The 23,421-nt window shown below is 36.5% G+C and overlaps 1 protein-coding gene across 1 annotated transcript; it reads left to right on the top strand.

Annotated features, from left to right (window-relative positions):
• The first annotated feature begins 309 nt into the window (after positions 1 to 309).
• Positions 310 to 23,086, top strand: NDUFA12 (NADH:ubiquinone oxidoreductase subunit A12). Its single transcript, XM_010989956.3, has 4 exons — positions 310 to 479; positions 1,347 to 1,429; positions 5,512 to 5,599; positions 22,804 to 23,086. The coding sequence occupies exons 1-4, from the start codon at positions 394 to 396 to the stop codon at positions 22,982 to 22,984; spliced, it is 438 nt and encodes a 145-aa protein (XP_010988258.1). The 5' UTR covers positions 310 to 393; the 3' UTR covers positions 22,985 to 23,086.
• The last annotated feature ends 335 nt before the right edge of the window (positions 23,087 to 23,421 follow it).

The following is a 23,421-nucleotide window of genomic DNA, read 5'->3' as shown; positions in this document are numbered from 1 at the left end:
TTCTAAACAATCTTGGCTCTAGAAAAGATTTTTGGAGTAGTCTAAGGCAATCATTTTAGATGAGGAAACTGAGGTCCCCAAAGGAGAAACCTCCGCCTGGGAAAGTTGAGATGAGTTTTCCACTACATGTCCTGCCTTCTAAACGCAATCTCTGAAAATCCTTTTGGAAGGAAACCAATCAACTGCACCTTTTCTGGAAACGGGTAAGAGGCCGCAAAGGGGTGGGTGGGGGGAGTGCTCCACGCCAGCGCATGCGCAGGGCCACTTCCGCATGGCGCGCTTGCGTGAGAACCTTCTACGGTCGGCTCCCTGCCGCTGCCCTGCCGCTGAGTGGCCGCTTCCACCCGGTGGGTTTTGCGCGGCGCGCCGGCGAGGCGGGGCCTGCGGGACAAGATGGAGCTCCTGCAGGTCCTGAAGCGCGGGCTGCAGCAGGTCAGCGGCCACGGCGGCCTCCGCGGCTACCTACGGATTTTATTCAGGTAGGCGGTCAGAGCCATGCTCTTGCCTCTGGAGCTGGACTTGCGTTGGCTGGTTTTTTGGAAAGGGGCCCCGGCTTGGGTCACCTTGGAGAATCCGCAACTCTTGTCAAGGACGACCGGCCAGTCTCTGCCCAGTTTCCTCCGGGCCGAAGTCTGGCCAGGGGTCTCCTGGAGACAGGACCAAAGCAGGCCCTAGAGTCAGCTGTGACATGGGCTGTCCCTTGCCCTGCTTCTTGGAGAGTACATTGCCCAACACTCACTGTGTGACCTTGGGAAACTTTTCCCCCTTCGCTGGCCTTCACTTTCCTCCCCCCGTACAGTGAGGCGTTGAACGAAGTGATCATAATGGTCCCATAATGGTACATTCAGAAAATCGGACGAGCAGCATCGTCCACAGAAACCTAGTTGGAGACCCAGAGCCAAATGAAAGAGCCAGGAGATATTTGTGTCATTTTAAGGAGATGAAATACTTCAGCTTGCAGATTTTCTGAAGGTTTTTGCTAACTCCAGAGCTCCGTGACCTAGGCATAGTGGGTAAAAGTAGTCTAGTAATTTGAAGATATTCTATTTATATATTTAGTGGACTTTAGGCACATCAGTTGGGTCACTTTATGTTTTCTCGTGCTGTCATGGTACTGGGAAATGGTACTGGGATTATCTAGAGCTCTTACTTGAAAGCTGATTCATCGACAGTGGGATTCTCCGTGAACCTGGGGATGAAGGCTAGAAGTATACAATCAGTAACTACCCAGCATCCGCTCATTTTTCTAGGTGATGAGGCTGCCTTTGTTTGTGAAAGTTGGTGTTCTCTGTTTATGTTTGTGTTTTGAACAAAGAATAATTCTAAAATGTTTTCGACATTCACAGGGCAAATGATGTGAGGGTTGGTACATTAGTGGGGGAAGACAAATATGGAAACAAATACTATGAAGACAACAAGCAGTTTTTTGGTGAGTGCAGTATTTTTGGTATGAATGATGGGAGTGAGATTGGGATTTGATTTGACTCTGTTTTCCACAATGTACAAGAAACTTCTATAAAGTATTTGTAAAACGTGAAGAACTCAGTAGGAAAAAGAACAAGATAATTCACTCGAAAAGAAAGCTGAATGACCAATGAAGGCCTGAAAAGATGCTCATCCTCACTTGTAATTACAGAAATGCAGCTCAATAAACAGTGTTGTCTTTTGTCACCTATCAAATTTTGACATATTTGCCAATCTAATAAATCATGTGGGGAAGTGCCATAGTAGTATATAGGTTAATGCAGTCTTTTTGGAGGACAGTTGGTAAATTTTGTTAGTTTACATTACACATATCTTTTGTCCTAGCTCTTCCACTTCTGAGAACTCACCTTCAGATATTCTTGCAAAACAAAGACACCCTTTGCAGCATTGTTTTAGTAGTAAATTCTAAAAGCAACACGAGTGTGTATCAATTGGACACTATGATTGTACATTTTTTAGAATACTTTGTTGTTATTAAGAATGATATAAACCTATACATTTTATATAGAAAGATATCAAAGATGTGTGTAACATGAAAAGCTCCAGTTGCAGAACAATGTCTGATATCCTGACAGGGAGAAAATGCATGCTTTTTGTGTACATATTAAATTTTGGAAGGAACCGCAAGAAACTTAGAGGTAGCATCAGATGGTGGGGGTTGAACATTCTGTCCGCTACTTTATAACTTTGTAACTTTGAAGTTTACCTAATTAACATCTCTAAGCCTCAGTTTCCTCATCTATAAAGTAGTGTAATAATAGTAATATTTGCCATATAAAGTTGTATAAAAACTAGATGAAAAGTAAATGGGAGGAGCTTATCCTAATGTAGGGCTTCTCAGCCTTGACTCTGTTAACACTATGGGCCAGATAATTCTTTGTGGAGAGGGGCTAGTTTCCAAATCTGTGGCATCTCCCCACTGAATGCCAGAAACACCTCGCCTCTGCAGTTGTGACAACCAAAAGTGTCTCCCAGTGTTGCCAGATGTCCCTTGGGGAGCAAAAATGCCCTCTGTTGAGAACCACTGGCCTAACACTTGGCACATAAATGCTTAATAAATATCAGTACCACTGTTGTTATTATTGTTACCTTCTTGAACTGCTGAATTTTTTTTACCATGTGCATTTGTTACTTTTATAATAATAAAAAAAAAAATCTTTCAATTGAGATTAAAAGTATCCAAGAGGGGAAAAAAAGGAGTCTTCATCCAGGGGAAAAACGTGTAATGTGAAATAATAATGACCTATGAGTGCCATGTGCATGCTAAACAACGTGTAATGTGAAATAATAATGACCTATGAGTGCCATGTGCATGCAAAACACATGTAACATACATTATCTAATATTTAACATCTTTTGGAGATAGGCACTTAATTCCCCCCGCCACCATTTTACTGATGAAGAAACTGAGTCATTGAGCTTAATAATATTTTTTGGGAATATGTAAACCATGTGTCCATGTGTGATTGCATTGGATGCAAGTTTGTTTACAAGAGGTAAATAATATCTTAACACTCTACAACCATATTTTTTTAATACCTACACAGATCGTAGAGTTTTAGACCTGGGAGAGATTTTAAGAGATTATCTAAAAACTTGTTTTATAGAGAAAGAAACTGAAGCCCAAGAAAATGTCTTATCTGAAAGGAACTTAATTAAGTAACAGAACTAGGTAGTGGCAGAGCCCTGGGCCAATATTCTTTCTACTTACCACTTTATTGTTACAAACTAGTATAACATTAAGCTTTCTTCATTTTCTCCCCTTCTTTTTCTTCTTTCCTTCTTTCCTCACGTTGGAAATATCTTTCTTTTTGCCAATATAAAAAATGATGTATGAGGGGAAGGGTATAGCTCAAGTGGTAGAGTGCATGCTTAGTATGCATGCAGTCCTGGGTTCAATCCCCAGAACCTCCTCTAAAAGTAAACAAACAAACAAACAGACCTAATCTCACCCCCCAAAAAAACTTTAAAAAAAGATATATGTTGTAAAAACATTAAAATTTAGTGTATGAAGTGAAAAATGAAAGCTCCCAACTCTCATAATTCTACCCCTCTTTTAAGTAGTTTAAAATATATTTTAAATATTCTTAAATGAATTATAAACATTCTTTTTTTATTTCAAGGAATTGTGTAATGCATACTGTTTGTAAATTGAGATATTTTTACTTAAAAATCGTGGGCCATTTTTCCATATTAGCCAGTTGGATGTATCTGCAGCATTCTTTTTTGTTTGAACATTTGTCTGTGTTTTCATATTTAAAACATTTTTTTTTCACAGCATTCTTTTTAATAGCAACACAGTATGGAAGAACTATAATTTTTTCAAACATTCTCCTTTTTTTGTTTTTGCTTAAGCACACCAACTTTTTTTTTTAACTGAAGTATAGTCAGCTTATAGTGTGTCAATTTCTGGTGTACAGCATAATGTTTCAGTCATACATATAGATAAAAAATACTCTTTTCCATTATAGGTTACTGTAAGATATTGAATGTAGTTCCCTGTGCTATACAGAAGAAATTTGTTGTTTATCTATTTTATATATAGTAGTTAGTACTTGCAAATCTCAAACTCCCAATTTATCCTTTTCTACCCCTTTCCCGCCCCGGTAACCATAAGTTTGTTTACTATGTCTGTGAGTCTGTCAGACACTCTACTTTTGATAGACATTTACATACATAGCCTTCAACTTTTTTGCTACTAGAAACAATGCTGCAGTGAACTTGCTTGTAATTACATCCACATTCACTTGTTTAAATATTCTAAGAGTAAATTCCTGAAAGTGGAATTGTTGAGTCTGAGTATGCACATTTAAAATTCATATATATATATATATGGAGAGATTGTTAAAGCCCAGCTCTGTTGTTACGGCCTAACTATGAAACCTTTCCCAAGGTTTCCTCTGTCTGCCTTCATGTTCACCTGCCTTGTAGAATTATAGTTTACTTTTAGTTATTATTCTCAGGATTGATTCTCTAATAGAGGAAACAAATCCTGATTGAAATCTATATTTCTTTAATAGATAAATTCATGTTTAAGTAGTCAATATTTGTTGATTGTATATTTACCTAGGAAAACTCTGTAAAGGAAATGCAGATTACTTTTTGCTTATTGGCTTGAAATCCATTACAGGGATGAATTCAGTATTCCCTATGTAGGGGGTGAGGGCAGTGAGGGAGAGATGGGAGGAATTAATGCTTATTATGCATTTATGTGACTGATACTGAGCTAGGTATATGTGTGATACTTAATTTTCATAGCAACTTTAAGATATAAATATAATCATCCACTTTTACTAGATAAAGAAACTGAGGCTCATAAAACTTGCCTAATATCCCGTAGTAATATTTGACAGTCTTCATTGGAATCTAGTCCTTGCCTAACTTAAAGACCCAGTAGAAACAATTTTGTAAATTGTGCTCAAGGTCTTAACTATTTCACAGAAATTTGTTAAATAAAGAATGCAGCTATAGTATTTTGATGGCATGAACTGTTCTACTTATCTACCATCATATATAATCTTTTCTTATTATGTAATAATCACCAGTTTCCAAAAGGATCTCTGGTGATTATTTTAAAATATTTACATGGAAACGTATAATTCAAGTATGATTGCTGTGAATACATTTCTCCTGCTCCAGTCTCAGGAGGAGCTCTGTCTCTCCTGAATACTCTGAAAGGCTGGGAACATTCCCCTTTCCTTCCCTCCCAGTACTTTCTTGGCAGGGGAGCTGGGGGAGAAGCAAATGTCCTCCTATGGGAAAGGCCTGAGCTGAGCCCTACCCACAAAGGGAGCCTCAGTCCCCATACAGGCTGTTGATAAAAGTGTGCCATATACTCTCTGGAGTTTACCTTCAGTAATATACCCAGGCCTCTAGTTCTCTAACATTTCTCTATGTAAGAGCACAAAGAAATCTTTTCTTAATAAAAAGGTTGTATTCTTTGATATTTGCAGTTATGCTTTTTTTTAAAAGGTTGTCTTTATTTCCTCACATCTTTCTAAACTAGACGTTGATCTCTCCATCCAGGCCGTCACCGATGGGTTATATATACCACTGAAATGAATGGCAAAAACACATTCTGGGATGTGGACGGAAGCATGGTGCCCCCTGAATGGTAAGCTAAGTCAACATTTTATTTTATTTGACTTGGCAGTATGTGTTTCATTACACAAATATTTGTTGAACGTCTATTTATTCTTAAGGCAGTCAGTGGTTTTCTGAAAGCATCTGTCCCAGTTACGATGGCTGCTTGCCTAGTGACCCTAAAACTTAGCTTAAAACAACAAGTATTTGTCTCATAGTTTTTGTGGGTCAGGAGTTCAGGCAAGACACAGCAGGGATGACTTATCTATGCTCCACGATGTCCGAGGCTTCAAGTGGAAGATTCAAAGGCTGGACACTGGAATCAGCTGAGGGTGTGTTCACTCAGGGTCTGGCAGTTGATGCTGGCTGTTAGCTGGGGGCATAGCTGGCGTGTTGGATTAGAATACCCTGGGGTAACCTGAGCCTCCTCAGGTAAATACTCTAAGAGAGAGTGCCAGGCTAGCCATGTTGCCTCATCCAGCTTAGTCTTGGAAATCATCTAGTATGGAGTCTGCATTCCACTGGTCAAGGCAATTAGAAAACTCTGCCCGTGTTTAACAGGAGAGGCATAGACTGTCCCTTGACGAGACGTGTCAACATCATATTATACGTTGGAATATATAATGGTGTGGCTGTCTTTGAGGAAAAAACAGTATGCTTACAGTATCACCTGGCCATAGTGAAGAGAAAGGCAAAAAGAACTCTGGCTCTGATCTTATTTGGCTGTTTGACTTTAAGCAAATTCATTAACCTCTCTGGAGCTTGGATTTCTCATCTGTAAAGTGAGAGACCCCAAGTTCATTAGGTCTCTAAAAACTATGATTTTTAATATGCCTATTTTGAAATGAAATTTTAAATGCTCTTACTTGAATTACCAAATTTTGAATAAAATATTTCAGAACCAAGTACTTACATTCATTTCAGAGGTTGCTGGTTGCTATACATTTAAACTCTAGAGATACCTTTCTAGTTGGTCTAGACATTTTCAGAAAAAAACCCTAAAAATTACCAGCAGGTTAACTGTGATATTTTATTTTAGTTGAATTTGGCCATCAGAAATAGTTTTGAGCTCTATTGAGTAGAAACTGAGATAATCTCAGAGTATTCACTCATTCTAAAGACTCAGAAATCCAGACATGTAACATAAGTGAGTGAAGTGCAGATGTGGGACAGTTGGGGGTATTGGGGACTATGATGAATTGAAAAGCACCGACTGTTGTCAAAGAGGGCAGCAGCTGCATTCACTCTGTCCAGTTCCATCAGGTGAGAATTCAGCCAAGGGTTTCTAGATGATTTTTTAAGAGAAAGTGGAAATCTGTATTTCTTTGTGAGAGTTCTTATGTTTTAAATGTTTATTTTAAAGATATTTGTCAATTTAAATACAGCACGATCCAGGAGAACTTTCTGTGATGACAGAAATATTCTATAGCTGTGCTGTCTAATAGGGTAGCCACTAGCCACACGTGGCCCAGAACATGTTTGAAATGTGGCTAATGCAACTAAGGAAGTGCATTTATTTCATTTAAATTGAGGCCACTTGATTGGACAGAATAGCTTTTTTTTTTTTTAATATTGTGTGAGCTAATTAAAATATGTTTGTTAAGATTTCACCTATATCCAGTTTTCAACCTCTGGTCCACTACTTGGACTAGTTAGGAGCATTGACTCATGTCAGTGATGTAGTATGAAGACCACGATATTGGATTTATGTCTCTAATAAACCTCACTGGCTCTTAACATGAGAAAGTAGCACTGATGCTACATTTGAGGCTGGATGTCTGTGCTCTGGTTCATGGGAAATAGTAACCTGTGGTTCTGTTAAAGTTTAAGGAGCTATGATTTTAGGTTTGGAACTTTAGGTTTGCCTTCTGTAAAGGATCGTTCTATGTGTCAGGGGGACTATTTGAGACCAAGATCTCAAAGTGGAGTGTTGCTTTAGGAGATGAGGTGTCCTTCTAGTTTTTATTTGGTTGTTTTTTCAGGTGGGGTTGGTTTGGGGAGGATGTGGAAGGTGTGTAGGCTGTCTTGTTCAGATTGATGGCCGTCTTCAAAGCACCCATCTAACATCGGTGCTCAAGGTCTCTGTTGGGGGAGATTGGGAGGGGGTACTAATTTAAATTATGTGGGATGAAACACATTTGAATTTATTTTAAAAATCTGAAATGATAAAAGTACTAGTCGGCCAAGCAAGTTCTTTTATATATAACATCTGAGATCACATGAAAAAGCTGAAATGTGTGAAAGATAACATTACCCTAGCAGGTGCCTGAGGGCAGTTGAGAACACAAAGCTGAGTTTCTTTGTGGAGTGGAGCCTCCTAAGATCTGAGTACCTTTGATGACCCTTGTTTGTAAGGGAAGCTTGTGATGCGTCTTTGTAGGGAGAAATAGTTTGGATAAGCTCAGCTGTTTGTTTCTCAGAACCCCCTTTTCTGAGTGCAATACATTGTGGAATTCTAATGTTATCTTTGATTTGATCCATGAATAAATTTGAAGTTGGATTGACTTATCTTTTGTTAGAGAGCCAGGTATTATCTTACATACAGAGTAATGAATTACAATTTGTTATCTTTATTCATTCAAATAACTGTTGCATACCTACCAGGTGCCAAGAACTATTGTGGGCACTGGGGATATGGCAAGTGAGTAAAACAAAGTCCTCACTCTCTTGAGAGGAAGCAGAAAAACAAACATGTTATATATTTTAGGCAACAATAAATGCAAGGAAGTTGGTGCTCATAAAGGAGTAAAGAGTAATGGGAGGGTCAGGTGGCTGTTTTATACAGGGGTCAGGGAAGGCTTCTTTGAGGAAGTGACATTTGAAGGGGAAGGTGAGGGGTGGGAGGTGAGGAGCTCTAGGTAGCAGGAACCACAGGTGCAAAAGCCTTTTGTGTTCGAAATGCATTGCTTGTACTCAAAGAATAGCAATATGGCCAGCGTGGCTGGAATGGAATGGGTGAGGAGAAGAAAATGGAAACGAGGTAGGAGAAACAGCTAAGGCATTGATCATGTAGATCTTGTAAGGTGTGGATAAATCCTTTGACTTTTTTCCTAAAGTTCCAATTTGTAAGTTACTGGAAGGTAAGGTAGGATATGATCCGTTTTACATCTAAAAACAAAAATTGGAAACAATCTCAAATTTTCTGAAATGTTACAAGTATTTGAATCAGTTCAAAGTAAATTGCCAAAACAATGTCGTATCACAACTGAACACTTTAGTGTGTAATTTCCTGCATAACCAAAATATGGCCGTCAGTTAGGAAATTAACAATGATACACTGCTACTGTATAATCTTCAGACCCTGTTCAAGTTTCATCAGTTGTCCTAATAATGTCCTTTATAGCAAGAGAATTTAGTCTTGCATTTCATGTAGATCTCATTTTTCTCTAGTCTCTTTCACATTGGATTGGTTCCTCAGTTTTTCCTCAATTTTTATGATCTTGACAATTTGGAAAATAACAGACCAGTTTTGTTGTAGAATGTCCCTGCTTGTGGGTTTGTCCAGTGTTTCCCCATGACTAGATTCAGGCTGTGCATCTTTGGCAAGAATGTCACAGAAGCAATGTCAGATTCTTCCTGTTGCACTCTGTTAAATGGCATCTGATCTTGATTTGTCTCATTACTGAAAACTTCTATCACTTGATTAGGGTGTGTCTGCCAGATATCTCCATTCTAAAGTTATTCATTTTCCCTTTGCAATTAATTAGCATTTTGTGGGAGATACTTTGAGTTATGTAACTACCCAATTACTCATCAAACTTTTATTTATTTTTATTAATATGAACTGTTATTTCAACTAGTGGGTTATAAACCGTTACTCTAATCAGTTCTTTTATTGCTCAAATTGAACTCAGTTTGACCAGTGGGAACCCATTCATCTGCATCTGGAGTCCTTTTGAAATGTTCCCATCATTCTTGGAACACTTTTCTTGCTTTCTGACAAAAGATATTCCAGGTTCATCTTATATTTTCCCTGATCACCCATGGAAACAGCCATTTTTCTGAAGAGGCCTATGGTTTGTTTTTTTTTTTGTTTTTTTTTTTTTCTTGCTGTTTTTCAGTGGAGAGTGGTATTTAGAAGCTAAGATCTGTGTGCAAGATGTGCTTCTTGCTGTTGGGGTGTCAGTGCTCCAAGGCCACCTCAGTGGACAAGCTCGGAAATTCCTCTAATGATTTCATGTGTATGGATATGTGTGTGTGTGTCTACATTTCTGTATCTCTTATCTTTTTTCTCTCTATATATTAAAAACTGTAAGTCCACAGCAAGGCCACTGAATCCAGTCCAACACCACAGGTTATATTCTAGTTTTCTCCCTTTTCGTATTTATATCTGTTTTGATTTTAATAGAGTTACTTATTTGATGAATTCCACTATATGTAACTAAGTTCCCGTTGCTGCCTTCCCACCTCCCCACCACTGGACTCCCTCCTTACCCTACTTTACCTTCAACAACCTACACCAGGTTGCCACCCTCCCTCCCTGTGTGGACACCCTGCTCTCCCTGTGCAGACTGACACCTTACTGGGCTGCTGCCACACTCCTCCTCTGCCCTCCCAACCCCCATGCCAAGCACAAATGGGTGCCTACCTTGCTTAGCCCCACCTGATGGCTTTAGGACTCTGATTTAAATTTTTAAAGCATCTCTGAATAGAGAAAGGAAGCCTTATGGAAGTGGGCCAGTCACTTAAGAAGCTGTTCGTATAGTTGACTAGGCCGGAGGTGATCAAGGTTGGATGAGCTGCTAGTGGTATAGGTAGTGAGATTTGGAATTGTATCATTTACCTACCTCTGTGTAGCAGATTTTGCAAATTTAGTTTGAAATAATAAACATCATCTCACAATTTCCATAGGTAAGGAATTTGAGTCAGCTTAGCTGGATGCCTCTGGCTTAGAATTTCGCACAAGGCTACAGTGAAGATATCGTCTGGGGCTGTAGTCATCTCGGGGTTTGAATTGGGAAGTATCTGCTGCCAAACTCATTCACATGGCTGTAGACAGGCCTCAGATTTGCTTCCGAGCACACTCATCTGGGTCTTTCCACAAGGCCACCTCATGACATGGCAGCTGGCTTTCCCAGAGTTACAATCTGAGAACGAATGAAAGAGAAGATCCGAGATGGGAGCCACAGTCTTCCTAATCTCAGAAGTGACACCTCACACTTCTGCTCTTTTCTGTTTGTTAGAAGTGAGTGGTTAGAGCTAGCCCACACTCAGGGAGACGGGATCACACAAGGGTGTGAATACCAGGAGGATGTGATCACTGGAGGCCACTTTAGAGGCTGCCTGCCAAGGGGGTATATTTTGAAGTAAGATGGAGTCAACAGGATTTGCTGATGGATTGGATTTTGAGAGAAAAAGGTGACTTCAAGATTTTCAGCCTGAACTAGTGGTCTGTTTACTGAGAAGAGAAAGAGCAGGTAGGACAGGAGAAGCAGAGTTGAAAAGGGTGATCAAGAGTTCTAGCCAAGATGCCAGTTGGACAACCAAGTGGGGATGGTGGGGAGACAGTTGAAAACACTAGTCTGGAAGTCAGAATAGAGGTTGGCACTTAGAAATAGAACTTCGAGTGATATTATCTAGTGCAGTATGCAGTTTCATTAATTATGGGTAAATGGGTTAAGAGAATCTGATCTTCAGTTAAATATCTAGCTCTGTTACTCCGGAAACCAGATTAGATTGTATCAACCATATTGCTGGATAAAACTGATCCTTGATTGGTGAATTGCATCTAGATTGAGAGGATTTATAAATGCTTGATGAGTTAGCTATCTTTGGGCTTCCCTGATTTGCTGCTCTTAAAATGTATGTCCCTTTTGGGAATGGGAATCCTGAAGCCATGCTTATGGAGCTGTTGCTATTAGAGATATTAGCTTTTGTGGACATGAAGTTTTTAAGTCAGGGCAGCTCCTGCCACCAGCCTGGTATGGCTCGCATCTCCCTTGAGCCTGTGCTGTGTCATCCTGGGAGTCAAAGAAAATAGCTCCTGGATGGCTAGGTGAGCTGTTATCTGCATTAACTAACTACTGCAGAGACTCCCGATGAGAGGAACACCTGATGCTGCTCAGCTGGCAAGCTGTGGTTCCTGTCCTCTGTCCTTCTGAGTTGTCTGGTGCCCAGTGTGGCCCATGATGGTCTGTGAGTCTGTTCTATAACTATGTGGTCTCACCTGGAGAAGGATTTCCCTTCAGAGACATCAGCGGTTTTGATAGAATCAAGAATATCATTAATGTCCATGAATGACTGAAAAATTGTGCTGAACACTGGAATTTGACACAACGTTGTAAAATGATTATAAATCAATAAAAAATGTTAAAAAAAAGAATATCATTAATAAACATTTGTTGCTCACTTAATGTTCCCTAATCTTGTGGGAACATTAGAAATCTTGTGGGAAAATGAGTTCATTTTGCCTGTCTTGTTGCAAGGCTTTCATTTTCTTTGAATCTATCAGCAGTCAGTAAAGCTCTTAGGTTTACTAGTAGATCAACAAAAGGTATACATGGTGATGCAAATTCTGGGATGGGCCGTGGAGCTACTCATACCTTGAAAATAATAAATGTATTGCCTAGAACCTAGCACAGTACCCAGGTTATAGATAGTTCATTCATTCAACAAATAGTTATTGAGCATCCCACTGTATGTCAGGCACTGGTTGGTTTATACATTCATAGTGGTGAACAAAATACATAGTCCTTGCTCTTTGGGAGTTTATAGTCACTTAATGAATACTGGCTGGTAGACTAATACTGCACTTTAACTTAAAGTCTGTTATTTTTCTTTGTTATGGTACCTTCCTGAGATTTTAATTTCTTCTTTAACTTGATTGTTCTTTTGTTTGTTTTTGGGTGGAGGAGGTAATGAGGTGTTTTGTTTTTGTTTTTTTAATGGCGGTACTGGAGATTGAACCCAAGACCCCTGCATGCTAAGCACACATTCTACCACTGAGCTGTACCTCCCCTCCTTTCTTTAACTTGATTGAATGGAATGCTCAAAGTATTTCAGTAGATTACAAATACTGTCTTTTACCACTTTTGATTGCCCTCAGTTTTATCTTTATGTTAGCTAATTGGCACCATCTATACAGTAGTGCACAATAATCTTTATTTTCATTTTTATGGTAGTAAACCAAGTAAGTAATCAGTATCTACATGAAATTTTACAAGATAAAATGTTGTTATGGGTAGAAAGGTAGAAAGGTTGGGCTATTTTATGCGTAATAGTATGAAATTACTCTTTTCACTTACATCAGAAGACACAGATGTTTCTTTTATGGTTTGAAATATTAGAACTCTGAAATCCTTTGAACCAAGTTTTTAAAAAAAGAGAAAAACCATGGCTTGCCTAGATTTTTCTTTACTGTGTATATACTTTTTTCCCACTTGGTGGCAGCGTCTGTTCATTTTAAGTAATATGTCTTTTATTCCTCCCTGTAATGCACTGGTCTCTCCTTGTGTATTGGCTTTTTCTTATTAAAATAATGATTAAATTACTCAAGTAATACACTTTTAAAAATTATAGCATGTTTAAAAGGTTTCTTTTTTAACAAAATAATTTTCTCCTTGAAGATTTTTCCAGTGCCATGGTGAAATAAAATGTTTTTCTCTTGTAAGGTTAATTTATTTAGAATACTTAACATCATTATGGCCAGCTTTTTTTTTTTTTTTTTTTTGGTTGACATAAGATGTTCTAGAAGCCTCTGTAGAGAAGTAAAGTGATAGGTAAGGGTGATTTCCTGAGGTGATAAAGAAGAATCAAGGATGATTCTTAGGATTTGGATCTGAGATAGCTGGTGATACCGTTCATTCAGATGGGGAGACTGGGAGAATGATAGGTTGTGAGGGTGGAAGGTAGGAATCAAAAGCCTCCTTTGGGTTTAGTAAGTATGCAACACCTGTTGGAAATCCTAGTGAACAGATTTGTCAAGTAAACAGCAGGATGTATGAATCTGGAGCTTAGGGGAGAGGTCAAGCCAGCAAAGAATGAGAAGTAACTAGCAAAGTAAGAGGAAAGGCAAGAGATTAGCATTTCAACAAACATGGGAAGTGTAGCTGTACTGATTTTTGCTGAGAGGTTAAGTAAGATAAGTACAGAAAAGCATTCATGTTGACTTGGCAATATGAACTTCATTGAATCTAAATGGAATCTAGTTTTGAAAAAAATTTGGAGGGATCAGAAAAGTTTGAAAGAATCTGTCAGTGGGCAGGGATAATCCACATACCCTCCTAAGAGACAACCACTGTCAACATTTGGCATACTTCCTTGATCCTTTTAGATAAATTTTTACGTAGTTGTATTCATAATCATATTCAGTTTTACTTCCTGTTTTTTCTCTCAATAATATAAGCAATTTGCCATGTTATTAAAACAATCCTAATCATTAAAATATTTTTTCTGATTATAAAAATGTACAATTGTTAGAGAAAACTTAGAAAATCCAGAGAAATACAACATACAAACAAAAATAAATTCTAATTCCTTGGCCTAGAAGAAATAGACACTGCTAACATTTTGTTCATTGATTCAACAAATAGTTAAGGATCTGCTTTCAAGTAGAGGAAGGAATGTTTTTAAAGGATCACAGTGTGGAGAACAGGTTGTAGTTTACTGGTTGCACCTTCAACAGAAGGTTTGTGATTGTAAATAACTATATGTGGATATGTGCGTATACGTATGTATTTGTTTATTACATACAATATTTTGTTTTCCTCCTCCCCTCACTCTCACAGATGTTTTCTCCATATCACTTGATATTCTACTTGACAGTTTGTTTTAGTGTCTGAGGGACTTTGTATGTAGAAAAGATTAATGGCAATTTGAGTTTAAAATTAATATTCTGTTTATACAGCTACAAATTTTAAAACTTAGTTGTTCTTAAGCTTTGAGTTTCCATTTATAAATAGGGCAACAAGATTAGTAAATTTTGCATAAAAATAAAGAACAGTTATATTCTCTTGTTCTTTGGTGAATGTTTGATAAGGATTACCTTCTCCTAAACAGTTATCTCCATTTGCAAGTTTAGTTACTTGCATCCCTTTAAGCATTTTAGGGCACATTTATAAATGTAATATATTTGATTTTTTAAAAATATCTTCAAATGCCCAATGTAGGTAGATTAACAAGCCTATCAAGCAAAATGTTCCGAAGCCCTTAAATGACTCTTATTTACTCAAGCCAAAAATTTCAGGGTCCTTCTTAACTCTTTCTTTAATAACCAGTCTATCAGCAGGTTCTTTCTGCTTTACTTTATGACTGTATCCCACATCTGATCACTACCTCTGTGACCCCAGTCTAATTACAGTGATCTCTTGCTTGGACTTCTACTAAAACCTCCCAACTGGTCTCCTTACATTCTTGCAGTACACTAGTATTCTCCACATAGTAAGTGATTAGAGTGATTATTTTAAACTGTAACTCAGGTAACATCAGACCCCTGCCCAGAACTCTCCATTGGCTTCCCATCATGGTGAGAATTAAAACCCCAACTCCTTACATGATCTGCAAGGCCTTATGTGCTCCTGGCCCTGCCAGGTCTGTACACTGCCGGGTTCACTGCCCTGCTGACTCTGGACTTAGTAGCCACATTGGCCTTCTTGCTTTTCCTTGAGCAAATGAGCACACTTTGTACTAGCTGTTTTCCCCAGATGTTGCCTGGCTCACGCCATCACTTTGTTCAGGTGGCTGTTTAGTGGCTCCCCAGACTCCCCTAGCTAAAAGAGCCCTTTTCCCTCACACCGTTTCCCTTTCCCCTGCTCTAGTTTTTATCCTGGTCGCACTTATCTATGCCTTGCATTTTGTTACGTATTTAATTTATTGTTTCTCCAACTACCATAATTCTTGGTAAATATTTTGTTCACTATTGCCTAAATATGCCTAAAGCAGCATCTAGCACATTATAGTTGCTCAATAAATATTTGTTTAATGAATGTGGGTATACTATTTTACTGGAAACAACTGTTATTTTGCTTTTTGGTTACAATAATTTTCTTTGCTGCTTCTAGCTGATCCAAAAATGGTTTGTCTGTTACTCTTTTTATAGCTTTTTAGGAATTTGAGCTAGATTTACCTCTGAATTCCATTCTAACTTCTACTTGTCCTTTTAAATGTGTTGTCACACTGAATCATGTTATAGTCTTTAAAATATGATTTTCCTAAATAAATTGCCATCTCAACACCAGAGAAGATTGTCTTCTTCCTCTTGATGTACCTGCCTAATCTATCCGTTTTCAGATAGTAGGTGTTGTATAAAATACTCTTTGAGCTGAATTGAAATGACTGTTACTCAGTACAGTGGGTTCCAAGTTTCATAGATCCTTTCTAATGTTTATTTTCTGCTCCAGAAAATCAGAGTATTAAGAGGCCGTTCTAAGAAACTATAAACTGTATGTTTAAGTAGATATTCTTATGTTACAGAATGTTACTTTATAACCTTTCTCTGTTAAAAATGTGTTAATTTTAAGGAGAAGACGGGATTATTTTGATTTTTAAAATTCAACATTTGTTTAACACATTTTATTTACTTTTCAGTGCTTCTGATTCTAACATTTTGCAAAGATAAGTTGTTGGAAAATTTCATACCTGGGGTGTGGAAATAAACTGTGTATTACTCTTGATGATCAAGGAACTACTCTTGATCCCAATATCCAGAATAAATTTTCATTATGTTGACAGGTTATCAGTGTCTAGTATATGCTAGAGATAGTGATATGTGGAAAATTTTGAGGTTTCTAGATTAAAAAGCAGTTTGAACTTTTTCTGTGTAACTGTAGTGAATGACATGCTTTGGAATTGACATAGAAAAAATTCCATTAAGATAGACTAAGAAAAACAGTCTATCTGCCACTAAAACTTTTAATTCTTTAAAGAGAGTGATTTTTTTTTTTTTAAAGAAATGGCTTAAAGTGGGATGAAATGGGGTTAGAAATAGACAACCTACTTTTAGTCCCAAATGACAGATGATTAGGGCAGGATTTAAAAAACATCTCTAGTTGTTTCAGATTAGAAGGATTTCTTTTTTTAATAGCTTTCTTTCATCTTATATAGTAGTACATGTTTACTACAGAAAATACAGAAAATAACAAAGCAAATAAAAGTGATCTATTATCCTGCCACATAGAGACAAACCACTATTAGCTTTTTGTTATATATTCTTCCCATCTTCTCTTTTCCTATGCATATGTAGACTTTGTTTTGGGTTTTTTTTTTTTAAATTGAAGTATAGTTGATTTACAGTGTTGTGTTAATTTCTGGTGTACAGCATAGTGATTCAGTTATATATATATATATTCTTTTTCATTATAGGTTATTACAAGATATTGGATATAGTTCCCTGTGCTATACAGTAGGACCTTGTTGTTTATCTATTTTGTATATAATAGCTTGTATCTGATAATCCCAAACACCTGATTTCTCTCTCCCCTGCTTTCCCTTTGGTAATCATAAATTTGTTTTCTATGTCTGTGAGTCTGTTTCTGTTTTGTAAATAAGTTCATTTGTATCATTTTTTTAGATTCCACATGTGAGTGATATCATATATTTGTCTTTGACTCACTTAGTATGGTAATCTGTAGGTCCATCCATGTTGCTGCAAATAGCATTATTTCATTCTTTTTTTACGGCTGAGTAATATTCCATTATATATACCACAACTTTTATCTAGTCATCTGCCGATGGACATTTAGGTGGTTTTCATGTTTTGGATGTTGTAAATGGTGCTGCTATGAATATTGGGGTACATGCTTCTTTTTAAATTATAGTTTTCTTCAGATATATGCCCGGGAGTGGGATTGCTAGATTATATGGTAAATCTATTTTTAGTTTTTTAAAGGAATCGCCATACTGTTTTCCATAGTGGTTGCACTAAATTACATTCCTACCAACAGTGTAGGAGTGTTCTGTTTTCTCCACACCTTCTCCAGCATTTATTGTTTGTGGGCTTTTTATCTTGGCCATTCTGATTGGTGTGAGGTGATACCTCATTGTAATTCTGGTTTGCATTTCTCTGATAATTAATGATATTGAGCATCTTCTCATGTGCCTGTTGACCATCTATATGTCTTTGGAGAAAGGTCCATGTAGGTACTCTGCCCATTTGTTTGATTGGATTGTTTGTTTTTTTTGTTACTGAGTTGTGTGAGCTGTTTGTGTATTCTGGAAGTTAAGCCCTTGTCAGTTGCATTGTTTGCGAATTCCGTAGGTTGTCTTTTCATTTTATTTATGGTTTCCTTTACTGTGCAAAAACTTATAAGTTTGATTAGGTCCCATTTGTTTATTTTTGCTTTTATTTCTGTTGCCTTGGGAGACTGACCTAAGAAAACATTGCTATGATTTCTGTCAGAGAATATTTTACCAAAGTGTGTATAGAGGGAACATATCTCAGCATAATAAAGACTATTTATGACAAACCCACAGCCAGCATAATACTCAATGGTGAAAAGCTGAAAGCCTTCCTGCTAAAATCTGGAACAAGACAGTGATGCCCACTCTCACCATTTCTGTTCAACATAATATTGAAAGTCCTAGCCACAGCAATCAGGAAAGAGAAAAAGGGATCCATACTGGAAGGGAAGAGGTAAAATTGTCACCATGTGCAGATGATAGTATACTATAAATATAGAAAACTCTACAGACTCTACACAAAAACTACTAGAACTGATAAATGAATTCAACAGAGTAGCAGGATACAGGATTAACATACAGAAATCCATTGCATATCTTTATATTAACAATGAAATATCAGAAAAAGAAAGTTAAAAAAAATCCGTTTCAAAATCACATCAAAAAAAAATGCTTAAGAATAAACCTGACCAAGGATGTGAAAGACTTATACACCGAGAACTATAAAACATTGATAAAGGACATTAAAGATGATTTAAAGAAATGGAAAGCTATCTCATGCTCTTGGATTGGAAGAATTAATATTGTTAAAATGGCCATAGTGCCCAAAGCTATCTACGGTTTTAATGTGATCCCTATCAAATTACCCAGGACATTTTTCACAGAACTAGAACAAATAATCTTGAAATTTATATGGAATCACAAAAGATCCAGAATTGCCAAAGCAAGACTTAGGAAAAAGAACAAAACTGGAGGCCTAACCCTCCCAGACTTCAGACAATACTACAGAGCTACAGTAATCAAAACAGCATGGTATTGGCACACACACAAAAGACATATAGCTCCATGGAACAGGATAGAGAGCCCAGAAGTAAACCCACACACCTATGGTCAATTAATCTTCAACAAAGGAGGCAAGAATATAAAATGGAGAAAAGACCATCTCTTCAGCAAGTGGTGTTGGGAAAGCTGGAGAACCACATGTAAATCAGTGAAGTTGGAACACTCTCTCACATCATCCACAAAAATAAACTCAAAATGGCTTAAAGACTTTGTTTTTGTTTTTAATGTATGTGGGCTTTTTGAAGATGTAGCCAGGGTTTGAATTCTAGCTTTACTATGGTGGGCAAGTTATTTAAACTCTTGGGGCTCTAGTTTCCTCATTTATTAAATTGGGTTAATAACATCTGTCTCATAGAGTTGTTTTAAGGATTAAATGAGTTAATATTTGTAAAGTGTTTAGAACAGTGCCTGTGACTTATAAATGCTATCTAGTATCATTAAGTACATAACCTGCTTTTCAAACTTAACATATGGTGAGCATTTTCTCAAGTCATAAAAAATTCTCTAACATAATTTTTAATGAGGCTTTAGTCTTCTGTCATATGGATATGCCCTGAGATATGTAAGTATTCCCTATATTATTCTTGGTTTTATTCTTTCCATGTTTTCACTGTTATAAATAAAGCTGTGGTCAACATCCTTGTATGTAAGCATTTATCCACACATCTTATTTCCTTAGGGCAAATTCCTACAGGTAAAATTGCTGCATCCAGGAGTGTACGTGCTGTGGTACCTACTGTCATATAGCCCTCAGTTTACACTCTAAGGATAAATGCATTCAGCTGTATGTGACTGTTGATTTCTCTATAACTTCACCAATACTGGTATTATATTATTTTTAAAAATTTTTGCTAATTTAGCTAGTAATATGTTACATCTTGTTTTAATTTGCATTTCCTTGATTAAACTTTTTTTTGTTGTTTGCCGCTTTTATTTTTTCCTTTTATGACTTATCTTTAACTTCTTTTATCTATTTTTCTATTGGGTGTTTGATTTTTTTCTTTCTGATTTGTAATGATAGATAAACTGCTTTTCTGTATGTTACAAATATTTTCCCCTTTTTTATTTTTTAATCTTGTTTGCAAAGTTTTAGGACGTAAATTAGTTTTTATGTAGTAAAATTATCATTTTTTCTTTATGGCTTTTTGCCTTTGATATTAAAAGCTTAAATAGTCCTTCATAGTCTGTGACTATCAGTGTATCTTAAGGATATAAATATTCTCCCATTTGTATCTGAGCACTGTTAATCTGTCTGTAATTATTCTGATATATGGCTTGGAAAATCTAATTTTTTTCAAAAAAATTAATTATCTTAGCATAATTTGTTGAGAAATGTTTACTTTCCCCAGTAATTTAAAAGGCCAGCCTTACCTTATATATCCTTGTCTGGGGAATTTCATTCTGTTTTATTATTGTGCTTTTGTACCAAAATTTTTATATCAATTTTTATGCCATTCTAATGTCTATGGCTTTAATATCTAGTAATGCCAGTCTTCCTGATAGTTGTAAGTTTTCATGGCTTTCTTAAGATAAGACTTTCATCTGATCCTTAGAATTATAATTGTCAAGCCCTATTGGGATTTTGGTTCAGATTACATTTAATTAAAAATAATCATTACTGAGCTAACAGAGTTTGAATTGGCTATCTTGTAATGAACTGTCTTTGTTTTTTAAATTTGTTAAATTTATCAATCCTATCCTGGGGTTAGATGGATCTCAGGATTTTGGCAGATACTTAGATGCTATCATAATCCCAATCCAGTTTTCATCTATTAATTGTATTTATGTTTCTGATCGAAAACTTCTCTTCAGCCATTGGAAAGCTGTGTTCAAGCCTTAGCTCTGTGACTCACATGCTTTGGGACCTTTGGAAAATCATTTCAATTCTGTTTCCTCATTTTAAAAATATGAAATACTTAGATTAATCCTAAATAAGTGACTGAGTGATATGCATGAGAATATTTTCATAAACTAAAGTAGGATAGAGTAATAATGGTTTTAGCATAATGAATATTTTTACCTCAAAAAACAATCTGGAGGGTTTTTTAGTCTTTTATATTTATTTTTTGAAAATTTGAAAAATCTTTGGCATTTCTAGGCTCAGTGATGTTAAGTGAAAATACCTGAAAAATGAACATTAAAGTCAGAAGCCAGCCTTGATTCCCAAAATTAATAATGTGAACTGTCTAAAGAGAAGATTCAAAACCACCTATGTTTCTGTTATTATTGGCTGTTATTTGTTAATGTTTTATTTCCGGGAATTTTCTGAAAGGGAAAATTAAACTTTAAAATTTTTCTTATTAATATCTATCTTAAAGACTGTTTTCATTCACAATGATTTTTTAAAATCTACTTTATATGGTATATATTTTTTATTTCTTAAATTTCCTTTTGTGCTCTTTTATTCTTTCTTCACAAATCCCCCATTTTGTATTTTGAATGGCTGACAACCTCAAACTTAAGCGGAATAGTATATTTTCAATTAAGGGGAAAGTCTTCTTTCCCTGTTCCTTTGCACACTTTTTCTTCATATACAACTGAAAATTGAATCCTCCACTTATGGGATTTATTTGCAACTGTGATTTAATATCTTGCTTTCCAGTTATTTTGACACACTAGAATATGTTGGAGTACTGAATTTTTCCCAAAGTGTAATATATTTTCATTGTAAATATTTATCTCTTTTGTGTTTATAACTTTTGCTTTTCTGCCAGTCTCCTTATTTGTAGTGAGATTTCACTGACTTTATCATCAAGTGTAACTAATTTCATATCCTGTCCTGTAAGATAATAACAGTGATAAAAAATGGAAATGGATCTAATGCAAGCCCAACAGAGTTTTCTAGACTAGTTAGTCCATTGACATCTTTAGTTAATTAGAATAAAAATGACCCAACTGAAAACCTATTTTGCAAAAACTCTTTGGTGTGGAAATCTAAAAGGTTTTGTTTCTTTAGCCTTTATTTAATAATATAATTTTAACAGAAGGGTTATATTAGCCTAGAGGACTATAAACATTTTCTTGTTCCTCATAATTTCTTATTCTACCATAATGAGAATAAATTACCATTTACTCATTTCCTGACTAGCCAGTAGCCTTACTGGAGGAACATGTTCAGATTTTATGTGTTGTGGTAAAAAATAACCTTTTAGCTTTCTTGAGAATTTTAATTTTTCCATGAGCTCTCAGTTAAGTTACTGAATAGGCATATAAGAGCTTTGGACGATGGTTCCTTAAATATCATTGTAACTTTCAGGAGTCTTGGCAGCAAGTATTTGAATAAAAATTTTCTTTAGTTACTTAAGCTGACTCAACAAGATAAAAGTTAAATATTTCTGCCATGCCTTAAGCTTACATAAAGCCCCTTGATAAGTTACAGACTTGATTTTGAGAGCTAATCCTTCCTTCGAGTGGCTAGTAGAGACTGTCTCACCACCAGCGTCTCAACCGGGTTTCAGAGCTCATATTAATAGTCATGGTTTATTGTTTCAGGTTATTTTCACTAATTCCCAGTTTCTTTTGAAGGATGTAAGAGAGAAACCAGCCCAGCGGGTACAGACTTCTTCATTCTTTGTATTAGCTGATCATGATATGATTATCTTTAGACACAAATACAGCAACAATAGTACTTTATCTCTATTCTTACTGGTTTTAGCCAGTTACCTAGCCATATATATGTATATGTTATAATCAGTAGTTTCAGAATTTAATTAACAGCAGTTTTTCTTTCTTAGAAATATGGTGTGTCTTAAAATTGACAGTGTCCTAGATTAGATGAAATATAGTAATCATAATAGCAATAACTAACATTTGTTGAGTACCTACTATGCATAGGAATTTTTCTAGGTGCTTTGTGTGTATTATCTCACTTAATCCTTATACTATCCTTTGTAGGAATGTTCAGATGAAAAAAAACTAAGGCATAAAAAAGTTCAGCTGATTGGTGATGGAACTGAGATTTGAGCTGAAGCAACATAGTAGCTCCAGAGCTGCCCTCTTAACCCTCATCCCACTACACTGTGCTGCCTCTTCATAACTGTCCTTTTGTCCCTCTTTAAGGCATCGTTGGCTTCACTGCATGACTGATGATCCTCCGACAACAAAACCACCTACTGCTCGTAAATTCATTTGGACAAACCATAAATTCAACGTGACTGGCACTCCACAACAATATGTACCTTATTCCACCACTAGAAAGAAGATTCAGGAGTGGGTCCCACCTTCAACACCTTACAAATAAAGACAATTAAAAACATTTTAAACATGTAAAATGTGAGGCTTGCCATGTAATTGTACTTTTACTGCTTACTATTAACGTCATTAAAATTGTTTGATTAAGCCATGTCTTTTGTACCTTTTTGCTCTTACCTTTGTAATTTATCTACTGCAAAATAGAAGCTTACAAACATGGGTAATTAAAGTTGATTTCTGTTGGGGTGGCTGCCTGGTTTACAGTTCCCCCTCACCCTCGTAGTTGTGTCTGTGCTTGGTGACCCTCCCTCACTGCCATAGCTGATTGATGGGGGAAGACCTAACACTGAACTGAGCCAAACAGATGTTTTCATGGGAATTTGAAACTTGAATGGAGAGGCTAAGAGACATCAGAGCTGGGTGGCTTTTATGGTAGCTCTCTTTGGAGACCATTATCAGAGATTTCCTGTTTCTTGAGTTTTGGTT

The sequence above is a fragment of the Camelus dromedarius genome, chromosome 11, assembly GCF_036321535.1.
Source record: "Camelus dromedarius isolate mCamDro1 chromosome 11, mCamDro1.pat, whole genome shotgun sequence".
NCBI lineage: Eukaryota > Metazoa > Chordata > Mammalia > Artiodactyla > Camelidae > Camelus > Camelus dromedarius.
Note: the sequence above shows the minus strand (reverse complement) of the source record. Positions and strands in the feature narration are given on the sequence as shown.